The sequence below is a fragment of the Saccopteryx leptura genome, chromosome X (genome assembly GCF_036850995.1).
Source record: "Saccopteryx leptura isolate mSacLep1 chromosome X, mSacLep1_pri_phased_curated, whole genome shotgun sequence".
NCBI classification, from domain to species: Eukaryota; Metazoa; Chordata; class Mammalia; order Chiroptera; family Emballonuridae; genus Saccopteryx; species Saccopteryx leptura.
The window spans coordinates 37,558,112-37,580,510 of NC_089516.1; the positions used below are offsets into that span (position 1 = coordinate 37,558,112).

General features: G+C 38.7%; 1 protein-coding gene across 2 annotated transcripts; it reads left to right on the forward strand.

The window, feature by feature from the left end:
- The first annotated feature begins 995 nt into the window (after nt 1-995).
- Nucleotides 996-5,579, forward strand: SPIN3 (spindlin family member 3). 2 transcript variants are annotated; one of them, XM_066357041.1, is made up of 2 exons: nt 996-1,259; nt 1,599-5,579. In XM_066357041.1, exon 2 carries the CDS (start codon nt 1,601-1,603, stop codon nt 2,375-2,377), a length of 777 nt encoding a protein of 258 aa, XP_066213138.1. In that variant the 5' UTR covers nt 996-1,259; nt 1,599-1,600; the 3' UTR covers nt 2,378-5,579. The 2 variants fall into 2 exon arrangements, with proteins under 2 accessions (XP_066213138.1, XP_066213137.1); XM_066357040.1 differs by having other exon boundaries at nt 996-1,255.
- Nucleotides 5,580-22,399: the final 16,820 nt, after the last annotated feature.

A 22,399-nucleotide genomic window follows, 5' to 3' on the forward strand; every position in this document is an offset into this window, starting at 1 on the left:
AAAATTAAAGCTACAATGAGATACTATCTCACTCTCAGTAAGACGGCTTTAATGAGAAAAAATGGTCTAATCACTTCTAAAATAAGTCATTTTCCATAGATTTATAATCTCACAATGTTGAAGTACTAAATTTCTATTATAATTATAGTAATTGTTTTGATTATAGATTTATGTTTAGATTATTTTGTTCAAGAGGACACAGAAATAATTCGTGTGAGTCATTTATAAGCTTTTGTTTAAAAATGTAAACATCTGAAGATTCATGAAAATAATTAAATTATAAAAATATCCTTCCGCTGAATTTAATGAAGCTACTACAAAAAATGTTTCAGACAATACCTAATAAATGGAGCAAATGTCTATTCTATATGGTAAAGGGCACATCATGAAAATACATATGCAGAATTATTCCAGCTTTGTACAAGATTATTAAAAAGGCAATGGAAAGTGTTAATATTTTGCTGAGGTGTGGGGAACGGGAAGTGAGCTTACACTTGATTATTTTCTTAATGTCATTGAGAGAGAGAAAGAGAAACGGGAAAAATAATATCCTCAATGGATAAAGTCCAGAAATGACCAATCAGTACAAATAACCTAGAGACTGGGTCAAGACAGCACACTGAGCACTAGTGCATTTCTATCCTACCACAAATCACTTTAAATGACGAAAGGCGGGTGTCTGTATATAAAGAATAACTGCAGAAAAGCACGGGATAAAGGAAAGGGCGAATTCCTAGAAGATGGAAAGCAGATGGAGCAGGAGCACCGTGGTGGGGTGAGATGAGTAGGTTGAGGAGCCCGGGGCTCTGAACTGGGGAGAAAGATTGTGGACTAGGCTGGGCTTGATTTTGGAAAGGGGCGGGCCCGGGAGCCAAGAAGTGCTTCCAAGCCCAGGATAGAAGAGAGAGTGAGAGTTGCGTGAAGGGGGCGAAAGTCGTTTGACAGGAAGGGGAGGCCTCTCTCCTGGCAGGAAGCTGCGCTACGGAAAGAGGGAGGAGACTGCTGCAGCATTAGCGGCTGGTGGGATCCCGATGTGGCACTGGGGCCTCTGCTGCAGACTGGGAGGCAGAGGGCCCGCGAGCACAGTATTGGAGACGCAGTCGCCATCCTCTTCGGCTTCCAGGCCCCAGTCCCAGACACGCTGCTCGTCTTCGGATCCTCCCCAACCAGCTTTTGCAAGCTCCCCTCTTGGCATCTGCTGATCCTCTTTCTCCCTCAGGCTCAAGCGAAGGCAGCAGAGAAGTACCGGATTTGGGCAAGTGAGGCCGGCGATCCCCGTATGCGGGGAGCCTGTGCCACCTGGCATGGATAGTGTTGGAAGCCGGGCGGGAGAAATAGGGGGGTACCCCCAATTTATTTGACCCCAACCTAAACTCCCTTGCTCTAGCGTAGTTTGAATGAACTGGGGAAGAAGGTTAGTGCAGGCACGAGCCAGGATGCCTTGATTTTCAGCTTTCCTCTTTAGTTTTCGGGAAAAACTTAGGCGTGGGTGCACAGAGTGCACTAATTAGGAGAGAAAGCTCACCGTGTCATGCATTGAATTTATTTTTTCTTAATTTTCTTTCTTGGTCTTCCTTGCTACTGTGTGCTCCTCTCAGGCATGAAGACCCCATTCGGAAAGGCGGCTTCAGGGCAGCGGTCCAGAACAGGCTCAAGGCATGCCAGTGTGCCCGTTACCGTGATGAAAAGAAAGGCTGCACACAAGAAGCATAGGAGCAGACACCCCTCTCAACCTCGGAGGAACATCGTGGGCTGCAGAATTCGGCACGGATGGAAAGACGGAGATGAACCTCTAACACAGTGGAAGGGAACCGTTCTGGATCAGGTACCTGTAAATCCCTCTTTGTATCTTATCAAATACGATGGATTTGACTGTGTTTATGGATTGGAACTGCACAGAGATGAAAGAGTGTCATCACTTGAAGTCTTTCCTAATAGAGTTGCATCATCTAGAATCAGTGATACACACTTAACAGAAATTATGATTGGCAAAGCAGTGGAACATATTTTTGAGACAGAGGAAGGTACCAAAAATGAATGGAAGGGGATGGTCTTAGCTCAGGCACCTGTCATGAAAACATGGTTTTATATTACCTATGAGAAAGATCCTGTATTATATATGTACCAGCTCTTAGATGATTATAAAGACGGTGACCTACGCATCCTTCCTGATTCTAATGATTCTTCTCCTGCAGAGAGGGAGCCAGGAGAAGTCATAGACAGCCTAGTAGGCAAACAGGTGGAATATGCCAAAGACGATGGCTCCAAGAGAACTGGCATGGTCATTCATCAGGTAGAAGCAAAACCCTCTGTGTACTTCATCAAGTTTGATGATGATTTCCATATTTATGTCTATGATTTGGTAAAAACATCTTAGGTTTCATCTTGAAATTTGCCAGATATATGAGACTATTTGTAAAATCTGTGCACACAGAAAGTCTTGATTGCTTTATAATTTGTAAGAACCCTTTCTGCACGCGTTTGCCTGGCCAAGAATAAAAAAAAAGGAACTTCTACTCTTTCAGACATTTTTCGAAGAAAACTTTTGCCCTTCTCTCCAACCTTTTTACAGGTTCCTTCCCACAGGAGAATGATTGATTTATCTAATTAGTGAGAAGCCTAAAGTCTGACATTCATTGGCCCATACTTTTATCTTGAGCGGTGTTAATAGGTTAAATGTAGCTGAACACCTGTTACCTCATTCTTTTGGGCTCTTGGATTCTGCACTCATTGAACAATGAAGCTTCCTGAGATATTTGGTATGACTGGCCGGGTAAGTTTCTTTGCAACTTCAACTCTTTCCTCTAGGTGGCTTCAAGAGTGTAATTTGGGGCAGAATGGGAATCTCATTTTTGTATCCTGTCCAAGATGCATTTTCAATTCTAACTGTACTGAAAGTACGACTAACATATTGTTCCCTTGCTGATTCTTGTACCTATTACTCAACTTGTTTCAAACTCAAGAGGGTAATAACTTTGCATTATAGTACATAAACTTATGCTGAGAAACTATGTGAAATTGATAACAGGGCAAGCATTTAGGAACCATACTCCAAGTGGAGAAATCAAAGTTGTTTATCAATGGCGTTAGAATCTCTGTTGTCTTCAATATCTCTGGGTAGGACCTGTAGACATTAAGTGGGTTTTAATAAACACAGGCTGTGCAGACAGACTTTAGCACAAGTAGGCTTTGCCAACTCAATGGAACATTAAGCCAGGCTCTAGCTAGAGTTGTCAGTCACAGTGTAAAGTTTGGGTTTAGTAAGGGTTGCTAGGTTTGTCCAGGACCTCAGAAATCTGGAATCAGGCTGAAATACATTTTTTCTCCTATACTAAGACTCTGAGAAATTTTAGATTAGGTTTTATATCTGATTCAAGTCCCAAAATGTGAGGTGTGAACAAGGCATTTACTAGAACTAAGAAAGGCTGAAAATAGTATTTGCTTCCTTTTAGAAACTGGTGGGCTAATCTATTATGTTTTAGAAGAACCATGAAATACATAGATTAGAATCAGTGCTAGATGATCAATAGTCTTAATTATGTTTTAAGTGCTTAGTGCTAGTACTGGTAGATAGAAATCTAATAGGTACTTAAAAGTGTTTTGTTTTTCAACCTTATTTTGTTAGCTGGTCCTAAGATACTCATAGGCACATAAGGATAAGCCCTTCTGCAGAGAAAAATAAGTAATGAAATGGGTACTGTACCTTCCTTTGATGAAGGCATTGGTGAAAGTTAACCAAAGGCTAAGGAAAAAAGTTGAAAAATAAATAAGGTTTTGGATAGAAACACCTGGCAAAAGCAAACACTTTCTCACTCAGTTCCATTAGCAGTAACAGAGAAGCCTTGGACTTCTGCAAATTTGGGGCTGGGACTTGTAGTAATACGGTCAAACACTTAGGAATTATGTTCCAAATTAGTTTAAGTTCACAGGTCATGGGTTCCAGATTGCTGGCACAGACAAACTAGCACCTGGATGGGGATTAAACCAAGAAAATATTCTTTTTTCTCCCATATTTTCTCTGTTCATTTTTCTTCCTTTGAGACCATGAAATCTCTGTTCAGATATTTGACTGACAACAGCAACATAGGTTTGTACTAGCCAATGTACTAAGTCCTGGAGACATAGATTTTCTTGGGATATCACTTCTAGTGGCCAGGGTTAGTGTGATTTCTAATTTTTTGGATGTGAGGGTGATACTGTGATCTTATTTTGTCCTATTGATACTATGGACTCCTAAAAATATATAACTGCAGTTGTGGGGTTAGGTTAATTCAGCTCCCAAAGTCCTGAAAGAATTATACCTAATCAAGAAGAAGACAGCCCAGGCTATGGCTGCTGAAGGAACCCTATATTTGTCCAGACATCTTTGTGAGATCTGTATGGCTGACATGAGAAAAACAAGAAATTGGGAAAGGCAAAATTTTGGACTTTAATTCCTTTGGATTTTAAAGTAAAACATTAATTAGGAAGTTTCTTTTCTCCCTTGGAGTTTAAAAGTTGGAGTTGGTTTTACATAATTCAAATTAAGGCATTTTCATTATATTATTGCTGTAATTTTAGAGTATTTTAATATGCTATCTTTGGGGCTCACTGTGTAATCTTTGTAAGCTATATCATATAATGTGTCTGGACATGAGTATAAATTAGTGAGTGAATTTTCAGCCTGTGGCAAAATGTAGCCTTTAAATTAATTTAATTACTGTTGCATTCTAACTTATTTCAGAGCCTTCTAGGGCCAAAACAGAACTGCTCACCAGTCTTCCACAAGTGGAAGCAGAACATTCCTAAAACATTGCTGGTCTCCCCATAAGGGAGAGCCAAGCCTTGTTGGTTAACCATATTCTTGAGTGTTGCCACTGTAGCTTAGAGAACAAAAATATCCATAGGTATGATGAGATCTATCTTATGTCTCTCTCCATGTTCCTGACTCAAGAAAAAAAAATTAAGGACTTCACCTTAATTTTTGGAAGAAAACTACCCATCTCTCCTTGCCATTCATTCACTCTTCCATATGGGAGAAGGAATAACTTGGTAAAATTGAAAAAAAAAAGGGTTGTTACAGATAAGCAGCCTGGGCCCCTCTTGGCTCTTTAGCTCATACCTCACAGCAAGGTATGGAAAAGAATATTGTCCTTGACTACATGGCTGGGTAATCGTCTACTTTAGACTTGGGGTCAAAGTTCATTTCAGCTTCAGGTCCAAACCATGTTCTCCAGTCCAGATCTATCAGTAATAAAATTGATATTTATTTTTATTCTTAAAAAATATTAATATATAAATCGCTTTTTGAAGAAAAACACATGATTCTGATAAAAATGAAACAGTACAAAGGGTATACAGTAAAAAGTAGGTCTCCTTTCCTTGTTCCCACTCTTACCAGAGTCCCTCAGTCCCACTTTCCAAAGGTTACACTGTTACCAGTTACTACTATGTATCCTTCCAGAGTTAATCCATGTATGTACAAACATATTATGTATTTGTGTATATCAGTTTTTTTATGCAAATGGTGGCATACTATATATACTGTTCTGAATTTTGCTTTTTCATTTAACAATATATTAAAGCTGATATTTAATCTCTCTTTGATTCTTGTGCATATTTTTAGTTGATTTAGAATATGGAGGGAAAGGGGTTGTGACTAATTCAAACCTTCAAACCTGAACCTGGTTTAATAAAAACTTACATGTCCCTGCAAACCCACCATTTCTTCCTTGCAAAATTTTTTCTGACTAGTAGAATGTGAATTGTATGTGAATGTGATTGATTTTGTAGAAGGAACTTCTTGACAGAGGCCAGTATATTTTTATTGAGGTAAGTTAAAGGTAGAATAAAAAATAAGGTAAAGCTGTAAGAAAAGCTAAGGTAATATAAGCACTAACCCAAAAATAAAATGAACATCTTTTTATTCCAACCTGCACTCCCATATACTGTCATATGCAAGTTTATGATCATTTTTTATTTGCCTTTTCTAACAGAAGCCTTAACTGCATATGCTATTTTAAACAGGTTTAAACAGTTACTAAGCATCATTGATTCATGTAACTAAAATAATCCAGAGGTTAGATGGGTTTCAAAGTTTTATCGAGGCACAAACTCGGTGATTATTTAGGATTTTCCCTACTACATATTTCAATTTCATTCTCAGTTTGCCCTTCTTCATGGTAGCAAAATTGAGCCAGCAGATCCAGGATACTGCAGTTCCAATCTAAATAAAGGTAAATAACCTTTTTCCTGTGATGGATTTTGAAATGGCTTAGGTCACATACCTGGATCAATCACTGAACTCTAATGGATGAAATGCACTAGATGGCTTAACCAGGGTATGTGTTCTATCCCTGAACTCTAGGATATGTCCCCCTAGAACCAAATGGATTCCTAATAAAATCAAGGGTTTGAGGAGTTAATGCCATGAACAAATCACAAATGGTCTAGTATTGTTTCTTTCTTTGGGTAGCGAGCATCCATGGACTATTTTCTTCCCATATAAGCACTTTTAAAAATGCCCATACCTACATGTAGTAAGTCTATATCTTCAAAAGGGAAAAACTTAAAGTCTTATCTAGTTACTGCCTTTATCATTAAGTTTACCTTTTTTATTATTAAGTGAGAGGAGGGAAGGCAGACAGACTCCTACATGTACCCCAACTGATTGGAATCCACCTGGCAAGCCCCCTACAGGGTGATGCTCTGCCTATCTGGGGCTGCTGTTCCATTGCTCGGAAACTGAGCTCTTCTTAGCACCTAAAGCTAAGGAGGCCATGGAACCATCCTCAGTGCCCAGAGCCAACTCTCTCCAATCAAGCCATTGCTGCAGGAGTGGAAGAGAGAGGGAGAGGGGGAGAGGTAAGGGGAGGGGGATGGTGAGGGAGAGGGGGGAGGGGTGGAGAAGCAGATGGGCACTCTTCTGTGTGCCCTGACCAGGGATTGAACCCAGGACATCCACACACTGGGCCAATGCTCTACCACTGAGCCAACTGGCCAGGGCCAAGTTTATCTTATTATTAACTCTTACACAGTTATTACATTTGACATTGAGATCTCTAGTTGATATGCAGCCATCTTCATTCACATCCATCATTCTAGCAGTTTCATCACTTGCAGTTAAATTATAAACTACCCCTTTACCCCAATACAATTGTGGAGAAATAATCAGGAAAAAAACTACTATTTTTAAAAAGGGAAGAAGTAGCCTGACCTGTGGTGGCGCAGTGGATAAAGCGTTGACCAAGAAATGCTGAGGTCGCCGGTTCGAAACCCTGGGCTTGCCTGGTCAAGGCACATATGGGAGTTGATGCTTCCAGCTCCTCCCCCCTTCTCTTTCTCTGTCTCTCTCTCCTCTCTCTCCCTCTCTGTCTCTCTCTCCCTCTTTCTCTCCTCTCTAAAATGAATAAATAAATTAAAATTAAAAAAAAAATGTTAAAAAAAAAAAAGGGAAGGCCCTGGCCGGTTGGCTCAGCGGTAGAGCGTCGGCCTAGCGTGCGGAGGACCCGGGTTTGATTCCCGGCCAGGGCACACAGGAGAAGCGCCCATTTGCTTCTCCACCCCTCCGCCGCACTTTCCTCTCTGTCTCTCTCTTCCCCTCCCGCAGCCAAGGCTCCATTGGAGCAAAGATGGCCCGGGCGCTGGGGATGGCTCTGTGGCCTCTGCCCCAGGCGCTAGAGTGGCTCTGGTCGCAATATGGCGACGCCCAGGATGGGCAGAGCATCGCCCCCTGGTGGGCAGAGCGTCGCCCCATGGTGGGCGTGCCGGGTGGATCCCGGTCGGGCGCATGCGGGAGTCTGTCTGACTGTCTCTCCCCGTTTCCAGCTTCAGAAAAATGGAAAAAAAAAAAAAATTAAAAAAAAAAAAAAAAAAAAAGGGAAGAAGTAGAAAACAATATGGAGTAATTTTTGGTTCAAAAATATTATAAACTGTTAGATAAGTAGAATGAGTCCTCTGGTCAGTCAGCTTCTTTTTGTCTCTTAAGAGGGTCTCCCTTGGAGACTTTTCTTTGTGAATACATTTTCCGTTAGATGGAAAGCTTTAACAGGCTACTTCATCTTATGTGTGTGTGTAAGTTGTTCTAGGCTTAAACAGGTTTTTTTTTTTTTTACTAAAATTATATTTTGTTTAATGTAGTTCTCAAACTTCAGCAAATATTAGAATCACCTGGGAACCTCATTAAATAAACTACAGGTTGCTTGAGTCCACCAATGGAGATTCTAATTCATAGGTCTAGGGTGGGGTCCAGAGATTTACACATCTAACAGATTTTCACAGGAGACTGTTGCTGGTCCTGGAGCCTCACAATTGAGAATCACTAACTTGTAGGTGGCAATTGTGTGAGGACAGGATTATTATTTCCTTATAATAAATTTACGTGGAGTAGTTGCTGAAATATAATTTTCTGAGAGCCTCAACTTAGATTTTATGCATCAAAATATCTCAGCAGACAAGCTGGAAACCTAAAAGAGCTGCCAGACATCCCAGAGATTCTTATCTTTATCAGTACTGATTGAGAAACACTGGTCTAGGAAATTAATGGCAATATGGATTGATCTTGGGAGTACTATGCAAGTGAAAAAAGAGAAGTAGGAAAGGACAAAAAATATATGTTTTCACACATGTGAAATAAGAAGCAAAAAAACCCCCAACTTTATTAAGTGGGAGTTGGGGAGGCAGAAAGACAGACTCCCACAATCACCCTGACCTGGATCTACCCAGCAAGCCCTCTATGGTATGATACTCTGCCCATCTGGGGCGTTGCTCTATTGCTTGGCACCTGAGGTACAGCATTGGAGCCATCCTCAATACCTGGGGCCAACTTGCTTGAACCACTCAAGTCATGGCTGTGGGAGTTCTAAGGAAGGATATATAGGGAAAGAAAGAGAAAGGGAGAAGAGGGAGGCATGAAGAAACAGATAGTAGCTTCTCCTGTGTGCCTTGACTGGAAATTGAACCTGGAACTTCCACATGCCAGGCCGACACTCTCTTGCTGAGACAACCGGCTAGACCCAAAAGCAAAAAATTAACAAAAACTAACAAAGCAAAGAAAAACAAACCCATAACTACAGACATCATAATGATGGTTACCAGAGAGGAAGGGGTGGGGGAGGGTGAATTGGGTAAAAAAAAAAAAATGAAATACATGTTAATAAAGGAAACTAGATTTTTGTTGGTGAGCATGCAATAGATCAGTGTTTTTTAACCTGTGTGCTGCGGCACACTAGTGTGCCGTGAGACATGGTCAGGTGTGCCACGGGGAAATTAAACATGGGTCCCCAAACTATGGCCCGCGTGCTGGATATGGCCTGCAGAGGCTATTTATCCGGCTCTCGGAGGCTATTTATCTGGCCCACCGCCAGCCGCCTCCATCCGAACATAAACATTCCCCTCACAATCCCTCCAGCTATCAGCAACAGGAAGAGTGGAGGCACAGGGAACGCTCACTGACCAATCACTTTCTAGGATTCATCCTGACCACTAGCGATGAACCAATAGTAGGCCGCCTCTCATCCACACCCAGGAAAGTACTCCCTCGGGCCGTGCACTTGTCATTGTGTGGCCAGCGAGTAGTTGAAGCTGCTACTCCTCCCCATGGTCCCAATTTCTAATCCTGGTCAGGACTGGAGGTAAATGTTGCCACCACTAGATGAAGCCTCAGCCTCAGCTGGTTATGTCTATCCTGATGGTGTACATAGATATTTGACCTTTTTCTTTTTAAAAGAGGCCCCCACAGAGGGTGATATACAATGCATCACAATGTTATCTAACTTTAAAGCTAAAGTTTGCTGATCTTCCTTTGGACAGTTTTTGGTTATCTGTTGCCAAGGAGTTCCCCATTCTGGCTAACAAAGCTATTTTGACATTGCTCCCGTTTTCAACCACATGTCTATGTGAGCTGAGCTTCTCAAGCTTGACTGCGATAAAAACTAAAAACAGAGAGAGACTGAGAACTGTTGAGGAAGAGCTTCGTGTGTGTTTTTCTACCATTCCTGCCAGGATATCCCTTTTGTGTTCATCGAAACAGGCCCAGGTTTCACACTAAGTGAGTATAAATACATTTAGAAACTATATTATTAACTATATGTATAATATGTACTGTGTTAGACTCTAACAGTTAGAGTGTCATTTTGTGTTATTTTGGTAGGTGGTGTGCCCCAGGATTTTGTAAATGTAAAAAATGTGCCACGGCTCAGAAAAGGTTGAAAATCACTGCAATAGATTATGCAGATATCAAATTAGTATGTTGTACACCTGAAAATTATATAATGTTATTAAACAATGTTACCTCTAAATTTAATTAAAAATAAATGGTAAAGAAAATATTACTGAAGTTTACACAAGGAGACATTGACTACAAGCACTATGTTTGGTGAAATAATAGTCCTCCAATATATCTATGTCCTAATTCCCAAACCCTGTAATTATGGTATCTTAGATGACAAAAGGGACTTTACAGATGTGATTAGCTATCTTGAGATAGGAAGATTTTCTGAGATTATTCAGATGATCCCACTGTATCCCAAATCAGTAAGGTCAGTCAGAAAATGAGATTTCATGATGGAAGTAGAGTCAGAGAGCAGCATGTGCTAATGAAACAAAAGTGAGAGAGTTGAAGATATTACACTGCTGGCCTTGAATATAGAGAAAAGGGCTTTGAGCCCAGAAATTCAAGTGGCTTCTAAAAGCTAGAAAAGGCAAGGAAAGAAAATCTTTCCTAGAGCCATCAGAAGGAATTCAACCCTCTTGTTTCTGTTGAGACTTCTGACTTCTAGAACTGTTGGAGAATGCATTTGAGGACCTTTTTTATTTGTTTGTTTTTTGTTTTTGTTTTTGTTTTTTTAAAGTTCTGTTAAAGTAAGACAGGGAAAGAAATTTAACCTAAGAAAAACCCACTAAGTGATCACTGAGATCACTCAGATGAAACTCTATAGTCTGGGAAAGAATGGAATAACACATTTAAAATGTTGAAAGATATAAGGGAGTATTTATTTCTGTGTTCTCTGCTCTGTTCCATTGATCTATGTGTCTATCTTTGTGCCAGCACAACACTGTTTTGATTATTGTAACTTTGTAGTATAGTTTGAGATCAGGAAGCATGATATCTTCAACTTTGTTCATCTTTCTTAACATTGTTTTGGCTTTTTAAGGTCTTTTGTGGTTCCACATAAATTTTAGGATTATTTGTTTTAGTTCTGAGAAGAATGATATTGGTATTTTGATAGTAATTGCATTGAATTTAAATTGCTTTCAGTAATATGATCATTTTAATAGTATCAATCCCTTCTTTCTTTAATGTTTTAGTGTTTTTAGAGTAGAGGTCTTTTACTTCTTTAGTTCAGTTTATTCCTAAGTATTTTATTCTTTTTGATGCAATTGTGAATAGGATTGTTTTATTCATTTTTTTCCTTCTAATTGTTTGTTAATAATGTACAGGAACATAACTGATTTCTGTATATTAATTTTCTATCTTGCTACTTTCATTAATTCTTTTATTAATTCAATTATTTTTGGTGTACTTTTTAGTGTTTTCTATATATAGTACTATGTCATCTTCAAATAGTGACAGTTTTACTTCTTTCATATTTGGATGCCTTTTTTTTCTTCTCTGATTGCTGTGTCTAGGACTTCTGGTAATATGTTGAATAATAGTGTAAAAGTGGATATTCTTGACATGTTCTTAATTTTACAAGAAAACTTTTTAGCTTTTCACTGTTGAGCGTAATGTTAGCTGTGGGCTTGTCATTAAAACCTTTACTTAGATGGTAAATTAATTTGTGAAAAAAAGGGTAAATATATACACTGGAATAATGACAGTCTCTTCAGTGGGCAGTGTTGGGAAAACTGGATGGATACATGCAAAGGAATGAAACTGGACCACTCTCTTACACAATATACAAAAATAAACTCAAAGTGGGTCAAAGACTTAAATGTAAGGCTTGAAACCATAAAACATAGATGAAAATATAGGAAGTAAACTATGTGACATCAGGCTAAGTAATATCTTTTAGGGCATGTCCCTTTACACAAAGGAAACAAAAGCAAAGATAAATAGAACTACATCAAACTAAAAAAGCTTCTGCACAGCAGAAGGAAACCTTTAACAAAACAAAAAGGCAACTTACTGACTCAGAGAATACATTCATAAGTGATTTAGCCAATAGGGAGTTGGTATCCAAAAAATATAAGAAATTCATACACCTGACCTGTGGTGGCGCAGTGGATAAAGCATCAACCTAGAAATGCTGAGGTTGCCGGTTCGAAACCCTGGGCTTGCCTGGTCAAGGCACATATGGGAGTTGATGCTTCCAGCTCCTCCCCAGCTTCTCTCTCTGTCTCTGTCTCCCTCTCTGTCTCTCTCTCTCCCTTTCTCTCTCCTCTCTAAAATGAATAAATAAAAAAAATTAAAAAAAGAAATATTATTATATTAAGTAGCCATTGTTTAAAAAAAAATAAAAGAAATTCATACAACTCAATAATAATAAGAAAACAATCCAATTGAAAAATGGGCAGAAGATGTGAAAAGGCATTTCCCTAGAGAAGAAATACAGATGGCCAAGAGACATATGAAGAGATGTCAACATCACTAAGCATCAAAGAAATGCAAATCAAAACCACAATGAGATACCATCTCACACTCAGCAGAATAGCTAATATCAAAGTCAACAAATCACATGTTGGTGAGGATGTGGAGAAAAAAGATCCTTTGTACACTATTGGTGGTACTGAAAACTGGCACTGCCCTTATGAAAAGCAGTATGGTGATTCCTCAAAAAACAAACATAGATATTCCATATGATTGAGCAATTCATTTTCTAGATATTTATCAAAAAATATGAGAACACTAATTTGAAAATATATACACAACCCTACGTTTACTGCGGCATTATTTACAATAGCCAAGGTATGGAATCAACCTAGGAATTCATTAATTAATGAATAGATAAAGATGTGGAATGGAGTGGTACTCAGCAGTAAAAATATACTATGAAGTGTTATGCTGCAATAAAAAAAGAATGAAATCTTGTCATTTGTGCTAAATGTAATAAGTCAGGCAGAGAGACAAATGCTATATGGTTTCACTCATATGTACATCTAAAAACAAAATGAACAAAACCTCATAGAAAGAAGGATCTAAGTGATGGTTACCAAAATGACAGGGGTAGAACAACGTGTGAAAAGGGAAAGGGGAATATTGTGAACAATATTGTGATAAGTTTACATGGTGGCAGATGATTACTAGAATTAGTGGGTTGATCAACTGTGTGGCATAAAAAAGTCAAATCACTATATTGTACACTTGAAAATAATATATCCAATATAAGATTGCATAACAAATATAATTAAATTTTTAAAATGTTCAAAGGTAAAAATTTTCAGCCAAGAATACTTTATCCATCAATGTTATATTTCAGTGTCGTGGTGACAATGAACTACTTGGAGACCAGATGACATGCTCTGAGGGGCCAAAGGGAGGCAACAGCCCTGGTCAGCAGACTGAAGGACTGAAGCCCCATCCCCGCCTGAATCAGATATTTATGAACCACTACAAATAACTCAAGGAAGCAGACAGCAGAAGTTTCCAAGGGGTGAAGTAAAGGACAAGGAACATGTCCTAATCTTTGTTCTGATAAACTAAACATTTCTGTTACTGAATCTTATCCTGTTGTTTTGCTGTTTCCATCATGCACTGTTTCCAGTATGGGTCAGAGAGGCCCATGGACTTTCATCTGCTCAAGGCTTTTTCCCTAAGGTCTCACACCCAGGTTAGTACTTTGGTTGGATTCTGCCACTCAGGGCCAGCTAATATCCCCGTATGACATGAGAGGCTTAGGTCGTTGCTCAGCTAGTATAAAATGCCTCTTAGCTGCAGTAAGTACAGACGGGGAAATGTTAAAATATTAAGAGTAAAAAGAGCCTTATACAATTGTTCTTGTGGGGTGAGTCTCTCCTACTGATTCCTCCTTTCTTTGTGTAGTTGGGACTTAAGAAGGCTAGTGGCTCCTTCTGTAGTACCTGTAAATTTGGGTGAATTTCTCAAGTTCTTGAAGTCTCTAAGAATTTTCTACTTTTTTATTTTAATTTTCGTTTCAGGACAATTTTATTTCTAAAGTCCTTCATTTCTCCTCTTTTTCTACTTTATCAGACTTTTTTTTCCTCTGTAAAAACCTTCCACAACCTGTACAAACCTTCAACTTACACAAACCTTCTGCATCTTTCATAAACTTTCTTATCTATTCAGAAATAACTAGCTTTCAGAATTTATTCACTTTTTTCCTTTGCCTTTCAAAAGTACCTTCACACCTTATACCTTTTATTATTAAACTGTACAATTTTTTCTTATTAATCAGAATTCTCAACTTCTAAAAACCTCAAGTTTCAGTGACAACTAAGTCAGTAATAAGCAATTTTACATTGATACTTTTATGAACATATTTTGTGAGCTTTAGAAACAAGTTCTTTCATTGGCAAACAAACTCATATTTTAGAAGACATAACAGAGATAACAGCAACCTTTGGTAAACCTAGAGAAAATAAACATTTTTTTGTTAAGAACTTCAACAGACATTAATCAAGTTTAAACTAGCAGTAATATCAAATGCTTTTCTAGACCATTTGGTTTAAAAATTGGCATAAATTTATATTTTACAGTATTATTAATAGTTGCAGAGAAGGCCAGACTCTTTATTTATCCTTGGCAGCCTTCAAAGATGACTGAAAAGAAAGGATGGAAGGGGCTGCTGAGCCATTTGGATTTTAAGTGTCCCGTTTTTATTTTCTTCTGTTTTCATTGAGGTACTGGCATGACCCCTCCCACTAAGAGGTATTAATTCTCATATTGTTCTCAGGATTACAGTAGTTTCCAGGTCTCTAGGAGAAAGCTTTAAGATATTTAAATAACCTGGTTTCTCTTCTTTTCATCCTAAAATTACCCTTAGTTATTATTTTTTAGAGAGCCAAATTAAGATTATTTTAGTTACAATCTAGTTTTAACTTGGCCTGGTGATTTGCATAAACACAAGAAGAATATTAATTGATCAAATTGGCTTTTTACAATCTGCTTTTCTGGAACTTTATAAGGAATTTTTAGACTGAGTTTTATTTAGCCTCATAGGGCACATACAAAAGCCAAGCTACATAGTTGCTATTGGGCTCTGCCTATAATAGTTCTGAAAATGTCCTTCTTTCCCACAGTTGTAACAGCTTTGTGGCCTTGGGCACAGACAGTCTCCTTTTCCCAACTGCTAGGTTGCTGCTGAAGACATTGTCCCAAGGATACTTCCCAGAAACCTCTCAATGTGGGAGGAGTTGCTTAAAGGAAGTAGAGGGTTGGGTGAGGGGAACTTGAGTTTTTTTTTTTTTGTGTGTGTGTGTGTGTGTGTGTTTTTAATTTGAGTTTTTAAAGGCACTCTGGATTTAAAGGAGCCCTGGACCCAAACCTAACATTGTATCCTTTTGCTATTTAAGGTAAAGAGGCAAAGGTCTTGTTTTCTGTAGCTACTTTCTGCTGGTTAGGGTTGGTGAAATATCTAGGAGTGCTGGCTGGTCTGAGGTTCAGGCTAGATGATGAGAACAATCCTAAGGGGTCATATTACATATCCCATCCTGATTGCTTCAACCATCCCCTCGGTAAAAATGCTTTCCCAATCTTCTAAGTCTGAATTTCCCCTTCAGATACTAAGGGCATTGTTGTCAGATCTTGAGCAAGAACAGGAGTCCCCAAACTTTTTACACAGGGGGCCAGTTCACTGTCCCTCAGACCGTTGGAGGGCCAGACTATAAAAAAACTATGAACAAATCCCTATGCATACTGCACATATCTTATTTTAAAGTAAAAAAACAAAACGGGAACAAATACAATATTTAAAATAAAGAACAAGTAAATTTAAATCAACAAACTGACCAGTATTTCTTTTTTCTTTTTTCATTTTTCTGAACCTGGAAACGGGGAGAGACAGTCAGAGAGACTCCCGCATGCGCCCGACCGGGATCCACCCGGCACGCCCACCATGGGGCGACGCTCTGCCCACCAGGGGGCGATAATCTGCCCATCCTGGGCGTCGCCATGTTGCGACCAGAGCCACTCTAGCGCCTGAGGCAGAGGCCACAGAGCCATCCCCAGCACCCGGGCCATCTTTGCTCCAATGGAGCCTCCGCTGCGGGAGGGGAAGAGAGAGACAGAGAGGAAAGCGCGGTGGAGGGGTGGAGAAGCAAATGGGCGCTTCTCCTGTGTGCCCTGGCCGGGAATCGAACCCGGGTCCTCCGCACGCTAGGCCAACGCTCTACCGCTGAGCCAACCGGCCAGGGCCCTGACCAGTATTTCAGTGGGAACTATGCTCCTCTCACTGACTACCAATGAAAGAGGTGCCCCTTCTGGAAGTGCGGCGGGGGCCGGATAAATGGCCTCAGGGGGCCGCATGCGGCCCGCAGGCCGTAGTTTGGGGACCCCTGAGCAAGAGGGTAGTTAAATTCCAATTCAATATCCTGCAGCTCGAAGGAGTCTCCATAGCTGTAACTTGAGACTCTGCTGCTCAGGGGGAAGGGAATTCCCCATGATAAAGGAGAGATGAAGGGAAAGAGAAATCCCCTGGCTTGATCGATAAAAGTGACCTCACCACAGGCATTCAAGGGCTATTCTCCTGCTGCTTGTGTCCCTTACCAAATGGGATGTGCGGACATCCTTTTCCTTTGCCAGGCTTTGGGAGGTCATTTAGTCTGGTTTCTCATATGGGGAACCACTTGTTGCTGCAACAATGAACTACTTGGGGTAACAAACTTGTTTTTTGGTTCCTGTTCCTCACGCGGGGCACCACTTCTTATGGCAATAATGAACTACCCAAAGGCCAGATGACATGCTCTGAGGGGCCAAGGGGAGACAACAGCCCTGGTCAGCAGACCGAAGGACTGAAGCCTCATCCCCAACCTGAATTAGATATTTATTAAGCAGTACAAATAACTCAAGGAAGCAGACAGCAGAAGTTTTCAGGGGTGAAGTAAAGGACAAGGAACATGCTGACTCCTAATCTTTGTTCTGAGAACCTAAACATTTCTGTGCTGAATCTTATCCTGCTGTTTTGCTGTTTCCAGTACAGGGTCAGAGAGGCCCATGGGGGCCTCTCAACTGCTCAGAGCTTTTGCCTTAGGGTGCCTTACTGTCTCTAATTGTTTTCCTACTCTACATGTCTTCATAGCATATTTCTACATTTCAGATATAAATGAAAAAAGAAGTATTTTCCTAGACAATTAAAAGATGAGGGAGTTTTGCATGACTACACTTAACTTTGCACAAAATATGTAAAGTTCTTCGAGCTGAGATTCAAAGATACTAATCAGCAAAATGAAAACATATAAATGTGTACAACATACTGGTCAATGTCAAAATATGCAATCAGGCTTATAAAATTGCAACTCTATACTTATACAAAGATGCTGAGTTAATAATTTAACTATATTATAACAAAGGACAAGAATACTAAAAATAATATGTTTCATATAAATTGTTGAAAAATACACAGCATTAAGTAGTAAATTGTGATATCAATAATGTAAAAGGAAGTACTAATGAAAGCCAGGGGCCTGGCCAGTTGGCTCAGTGGGAGAGCATTGGCCCAGGGTGTGGATGTCCCAGTTTCAATTCACAGTCAGGGCACACAGGAGAAGTGTCCATCTGCTTCTCCACTCCTCTCCTTCTTGTTTCTCTCTCACTCTCTTTCCTTTCTGGAGTCATGACTCGATGGTGTAGATTGGCCCCAGGCACTGAAGATGGCTCCATGGCTTCTGCTTCAGTCACTAAGAAGAGCTTCTTTGCTGAGTAATGGAACAATGGCACCAGATGGGCAGAACATTGCCCCCTAGTGGGCTTTCCAGGTGGATCCTAGTTGGACAGGGTGTTGTGAGAGTCTGCCTGCCTCTCCTCCTCTCACTGAATTAAATGAATGAATGAATGAATGAATGAATGAATGAACGTAAACTGGTACAGCTGTTATGGAAGATAATATGGCAATTCCTCAAAATATTAAGGATAGAGTTACCATATGACTCAGCAGTCCTTCTTCTAAGTATCTACCAAAAACCTTGAAACATTGGTATGCAAAGACCTATGAATCCCCATGTTCAACACATCATTATTCATGGTGGCCGAGACATGTAAACAACCAAAGTGTACCTCAATAAAAGATTGGATAAAGAAGATGTGGTTCATATATACAATGGAATATACTACTCAGCCATTAGAAATGATGACATATTGCCATTTATAACAATGTGGATGGACCCAGAGGCAGATTTAATGGTGATCACACCAGGTGCGCACCCTGGCCCCCAACTTCTGAAGGATCCCACAAAACCCCAACTTTACATTTTTTTTCTAATGACATCAAGTTTGGTTTCATATGTGCAATTTTAACATTAATAGTACATAATATTTATTTATTTACTTAAAAATATGGTTAACATGTATTTTTATTTTCCCTCTTTTTTCTAAGAGGCCTAATATTTTCTTCTGTGCCCGACGCCTCAACAGACCTTAATCCACCTCTGGATGGACCTTGAGAACATTATACTCAATGAAATAAGTAAATCAGAAAATGAGAACTGTATGATTTCACACATAAATGGAATATAAAATTGAGACTCAAAGATATAGATAAAAGTGAAGTGATTACCAGGAGGAGGGATTTGGGAGAAAGGTGTAAAGAGGGACAAATATACAGGGACAGAAAATGATTTGGCTTTGCGTGATGAATATACAATATAATCAATAGTTCAAGTGTATAGATATGTTAACTTGAAACCTATGCACTCTTATTGATCAATGTCGCCCTGTGAAATTTAATTTTCTAAATAAAATTAAAAATAAACAAACAAAAGAAATAGGCTTGGATTATGTGACCTTTCAATGAATTCTTAAGAGTTTGGGGATCTATCTTATAGAAAGAATAGACATTATTGATAATTTTAAGCAGAGTTTCAAGATTAAATGCAAATTTTAGAAGTACCAGGGGAATTCTAAAAGATTGATTAGGACTGGCATGGTTAAAGACTGGGAGATAAAATTATTACAAGACTACATCAAAGTATATGAAACTCAATGAGTTGTCTTTCAGTAAATAATGATAGATAAAAGTCTTTTTACTTATAAACTTTCAATTATTTATCCTTAATGCTATTACCTTTTACTTGTACTCAAGAACAAGCTCCTTGAGTTCTTCAGCTCCAGTGTTCTTGTCACAGTAGCACATGCTGTGCCTACTTCTGATGATGCTAATCCTTGGACTATCAACTCTGTGGTAGGAACAGATGTCTTCCTGGAAAGACTGCTGTGACATCAATGCTATATAGCCTCTTTTCTATTTAACCCTGAGTGTGAACACAATGTAAGCACTTATGAAATTTTAATGTAGACTTGTGAATAAATACAACTATTTTGGCATAGACTTATCCTAGAATTTCTTACCAGGCTGTCTTCCTCTGCTCCTGCTTCCATTTGGTTTAAGACAGCTTACCATTCAACTACCCTACATATTCACAGCATTACCAATACCTCTAGATTGGGCCTAAATTTAAAAAATAATTCAAGACAGTAGAAGGAGAATTTATTTCTCAGTTCAGTATAAAGTCTGCCTCCTGGGTCATTATTTCCTATTCTTACATTAACTTCTTTCTAGTAAGATGGACAGTGATTACTTTATCCTCTGTGGAGGATATAGCAATCTCACATGCTGTACTGTTGTTCAATTTTATGGTATAAAACAGACAACTGCACAATATCAATACATTTCTTACATTATATGTAGGTCATCAACAGCCTGGTTTAGCTGGGACTGTGGCAAGCCCAAGATAATTGACAGACCTTAAACAATAACAAATGAAGGCTAGAAATCCAATCGCATTCATCGTCCTTTGTTTTGTGTGTCTGGGGAGAAAAAGACAAAGAGTAAATATATATAAAACTGTACATCAAATGAATCTATGTATATATACATGTAGAAATTTACCAAAAAAATGGAACCGTATTTACCAAAAACAAGTAACTTGTTTTTTCCACTCAGTATAATTTAGATATGATTTTAGGTTATTTTATGCAGTTGCCATTTTATTCAGCATTCCATTATATAAATAAAGCATATTTCTTTGACAAATCTTTGTTGATACAAATTTGAAGTTTCTAAAATTTGGTTATTATGAACAATGAAAATGTTTTTTTTTTCCAGACAAATATAATAGTGCTTGCCTAAGTGAAGTGTGTGCATAATACCAAATCTCTGTAATCCAAGCCAGCACACCTTTATGCTGCATTGTAATTCCCTTTTTCTACATTGTCTTTTTGTTAGACTGTAAAGTTCGTGAGATTATGGACCATACCTGGCTGCTCCTAGGATTTTCCCAGTCCTAGTACTATGCTTGGCACCTGAGAAGTCCCCCATAGACATGTGATGAATATGAAAACCCCCGAGCTGGAAGAGCAATTCCATCCTTTGAGGCCCTGGGTCCTTTTACAGGCTAATCCTCATTTTTCTACTTTGTACATGCAACCCTTTGTTTGACAGTTTTATTTTCCATGATAGCCTGTGTGCTCCTAATGAGCAGGTGTTTTTATGTTGTTATCTTTGTATCCTCTCACCATGCCAGTCCAGAGTACGTGGTGTTTAAAGAGTGTTTGGTAAATGAATGAATTGAGGTAATCTAACCCAGCTCTGGCACTGTTGTCCACCTGCCAGTCTACTTCTTTCCAAGATCACCAGATTAAAAAAATAATATTGTTCAGAAGTACAAACACTGTGTTTGTGTAAGGGAAAATATCTCATTAATTAGACCACCATAAAAATTAAATTTTGGTGATAGGGCCATATCAGAGCTGAAGCTTACCCAGCTCTACAAAGAATTTGCTAGAAGATGCACACCAAAACACATCATAATTAAAATGCCAAAGTTAAGAGACAAAGAAAGAATACTAAAAGCTGCAAAGCAGTTAATTACCTACAGAGGAGACCCCATAAAAATGACGTCTCAACAGAAACACTTGAGGCCAGAAGGTATTGGCAAGAAATATTCAAAGTGTTGCAAAACAAGAACTTAAAATCAAGACTACTTTATCCAGCAAGGCTATCATTTAAAATGGAAGGAGAAATAAAATGTTTCCTAGACAAAAACAAAAACAAAAACAAAAAAACCCCACCAACTCAAAGAATTTATTACAACCAAACCAGTACTGCAAGAAATGTTAAGGGGTCTACTGTAAAAAGAGTAAAGGGAAAAAATAATCTTGAAAAAGAGGAATGTAGATTTAAAGAATAAAATGATAATAAAAAAGTATATTCAATAATAACCTTAATAAATCAGAAAAAAACTAAGAACTATGTGATTCCATACATAGGTGGGACATAAAAATGAGACTCAGGGACATGGTCAAGAGTGTGGTGGCTACTGGGGGTGGGAAGAGAAAGGGACGGGTGGGGGGAGAGGAGGAGTACAAAGAAAACCAGATAGAAGGTGACAGAAGACTATATGACTTTGGGTGATGGGTGTGCAACATAATCAAATTTCAAAATAACCTGGAGATGTTTTCTCTGAACCTATGTACCCTGATTGATTAATGTCATCCCATTAAAATTAATTTTTAAAAATAACCTTAAATGTAAATGGATTAAATATTCCTATCAAAGATATAAGATACCTGCATGGATAAGAAAACGGGACCCATACATATGCTGTCTACAAGAGACCCATATCAGAAAAAACGATACACATAGAATGAAAGTAAGGGGATGGAAAAAAGTATTTCATGCAAATGGAATTGAAAAAAAAGCAAGGGTAGCAATACTTATATCTGACAAAACAGACTTTAAAGCAAAAGCTAAGGAAAGAGAGAAAGAAGGTCACTGCATAATGTTAAAAGGAGCAATGCTACAGGAGGATACAACCATCGTAAATATTTATGTGCCTAATATAGGAGCACCTAAATATAAAGCAGATTTTGATGGACATAAAGGGCAAGATCAACAGCAATACTGTAATAATAGGGGATTTTAATACCCCACTAATGTCAATGGATAGATCCTTCAGACAGAAAATAAACAAAGAAGCAAGGGCCTTAAATGACACAGTAGATTAACTGGATTTGATTGACATCCTCAGAACCCATCAATTCAAAGCAATAGAATATACAATCTTTTCATGTACTCATGGTACATTCTCTAGGATAGACAACATGTTAGGACACAAAACAAGTCTCAATAAATTTAAGAAAATTGAAATCATATCAAGCATTTTTTCTGATCACAATGGCATGAAACTACAAAACAAACAAGAGTAGAAAACCTGAAAAACATTCAAAGACTTGGACGCTAAATAGCATGTTACTAAATAACAAATGGTTTAACAATGAGATCAAGGAAGAATAAAAAATTTCCTTGAA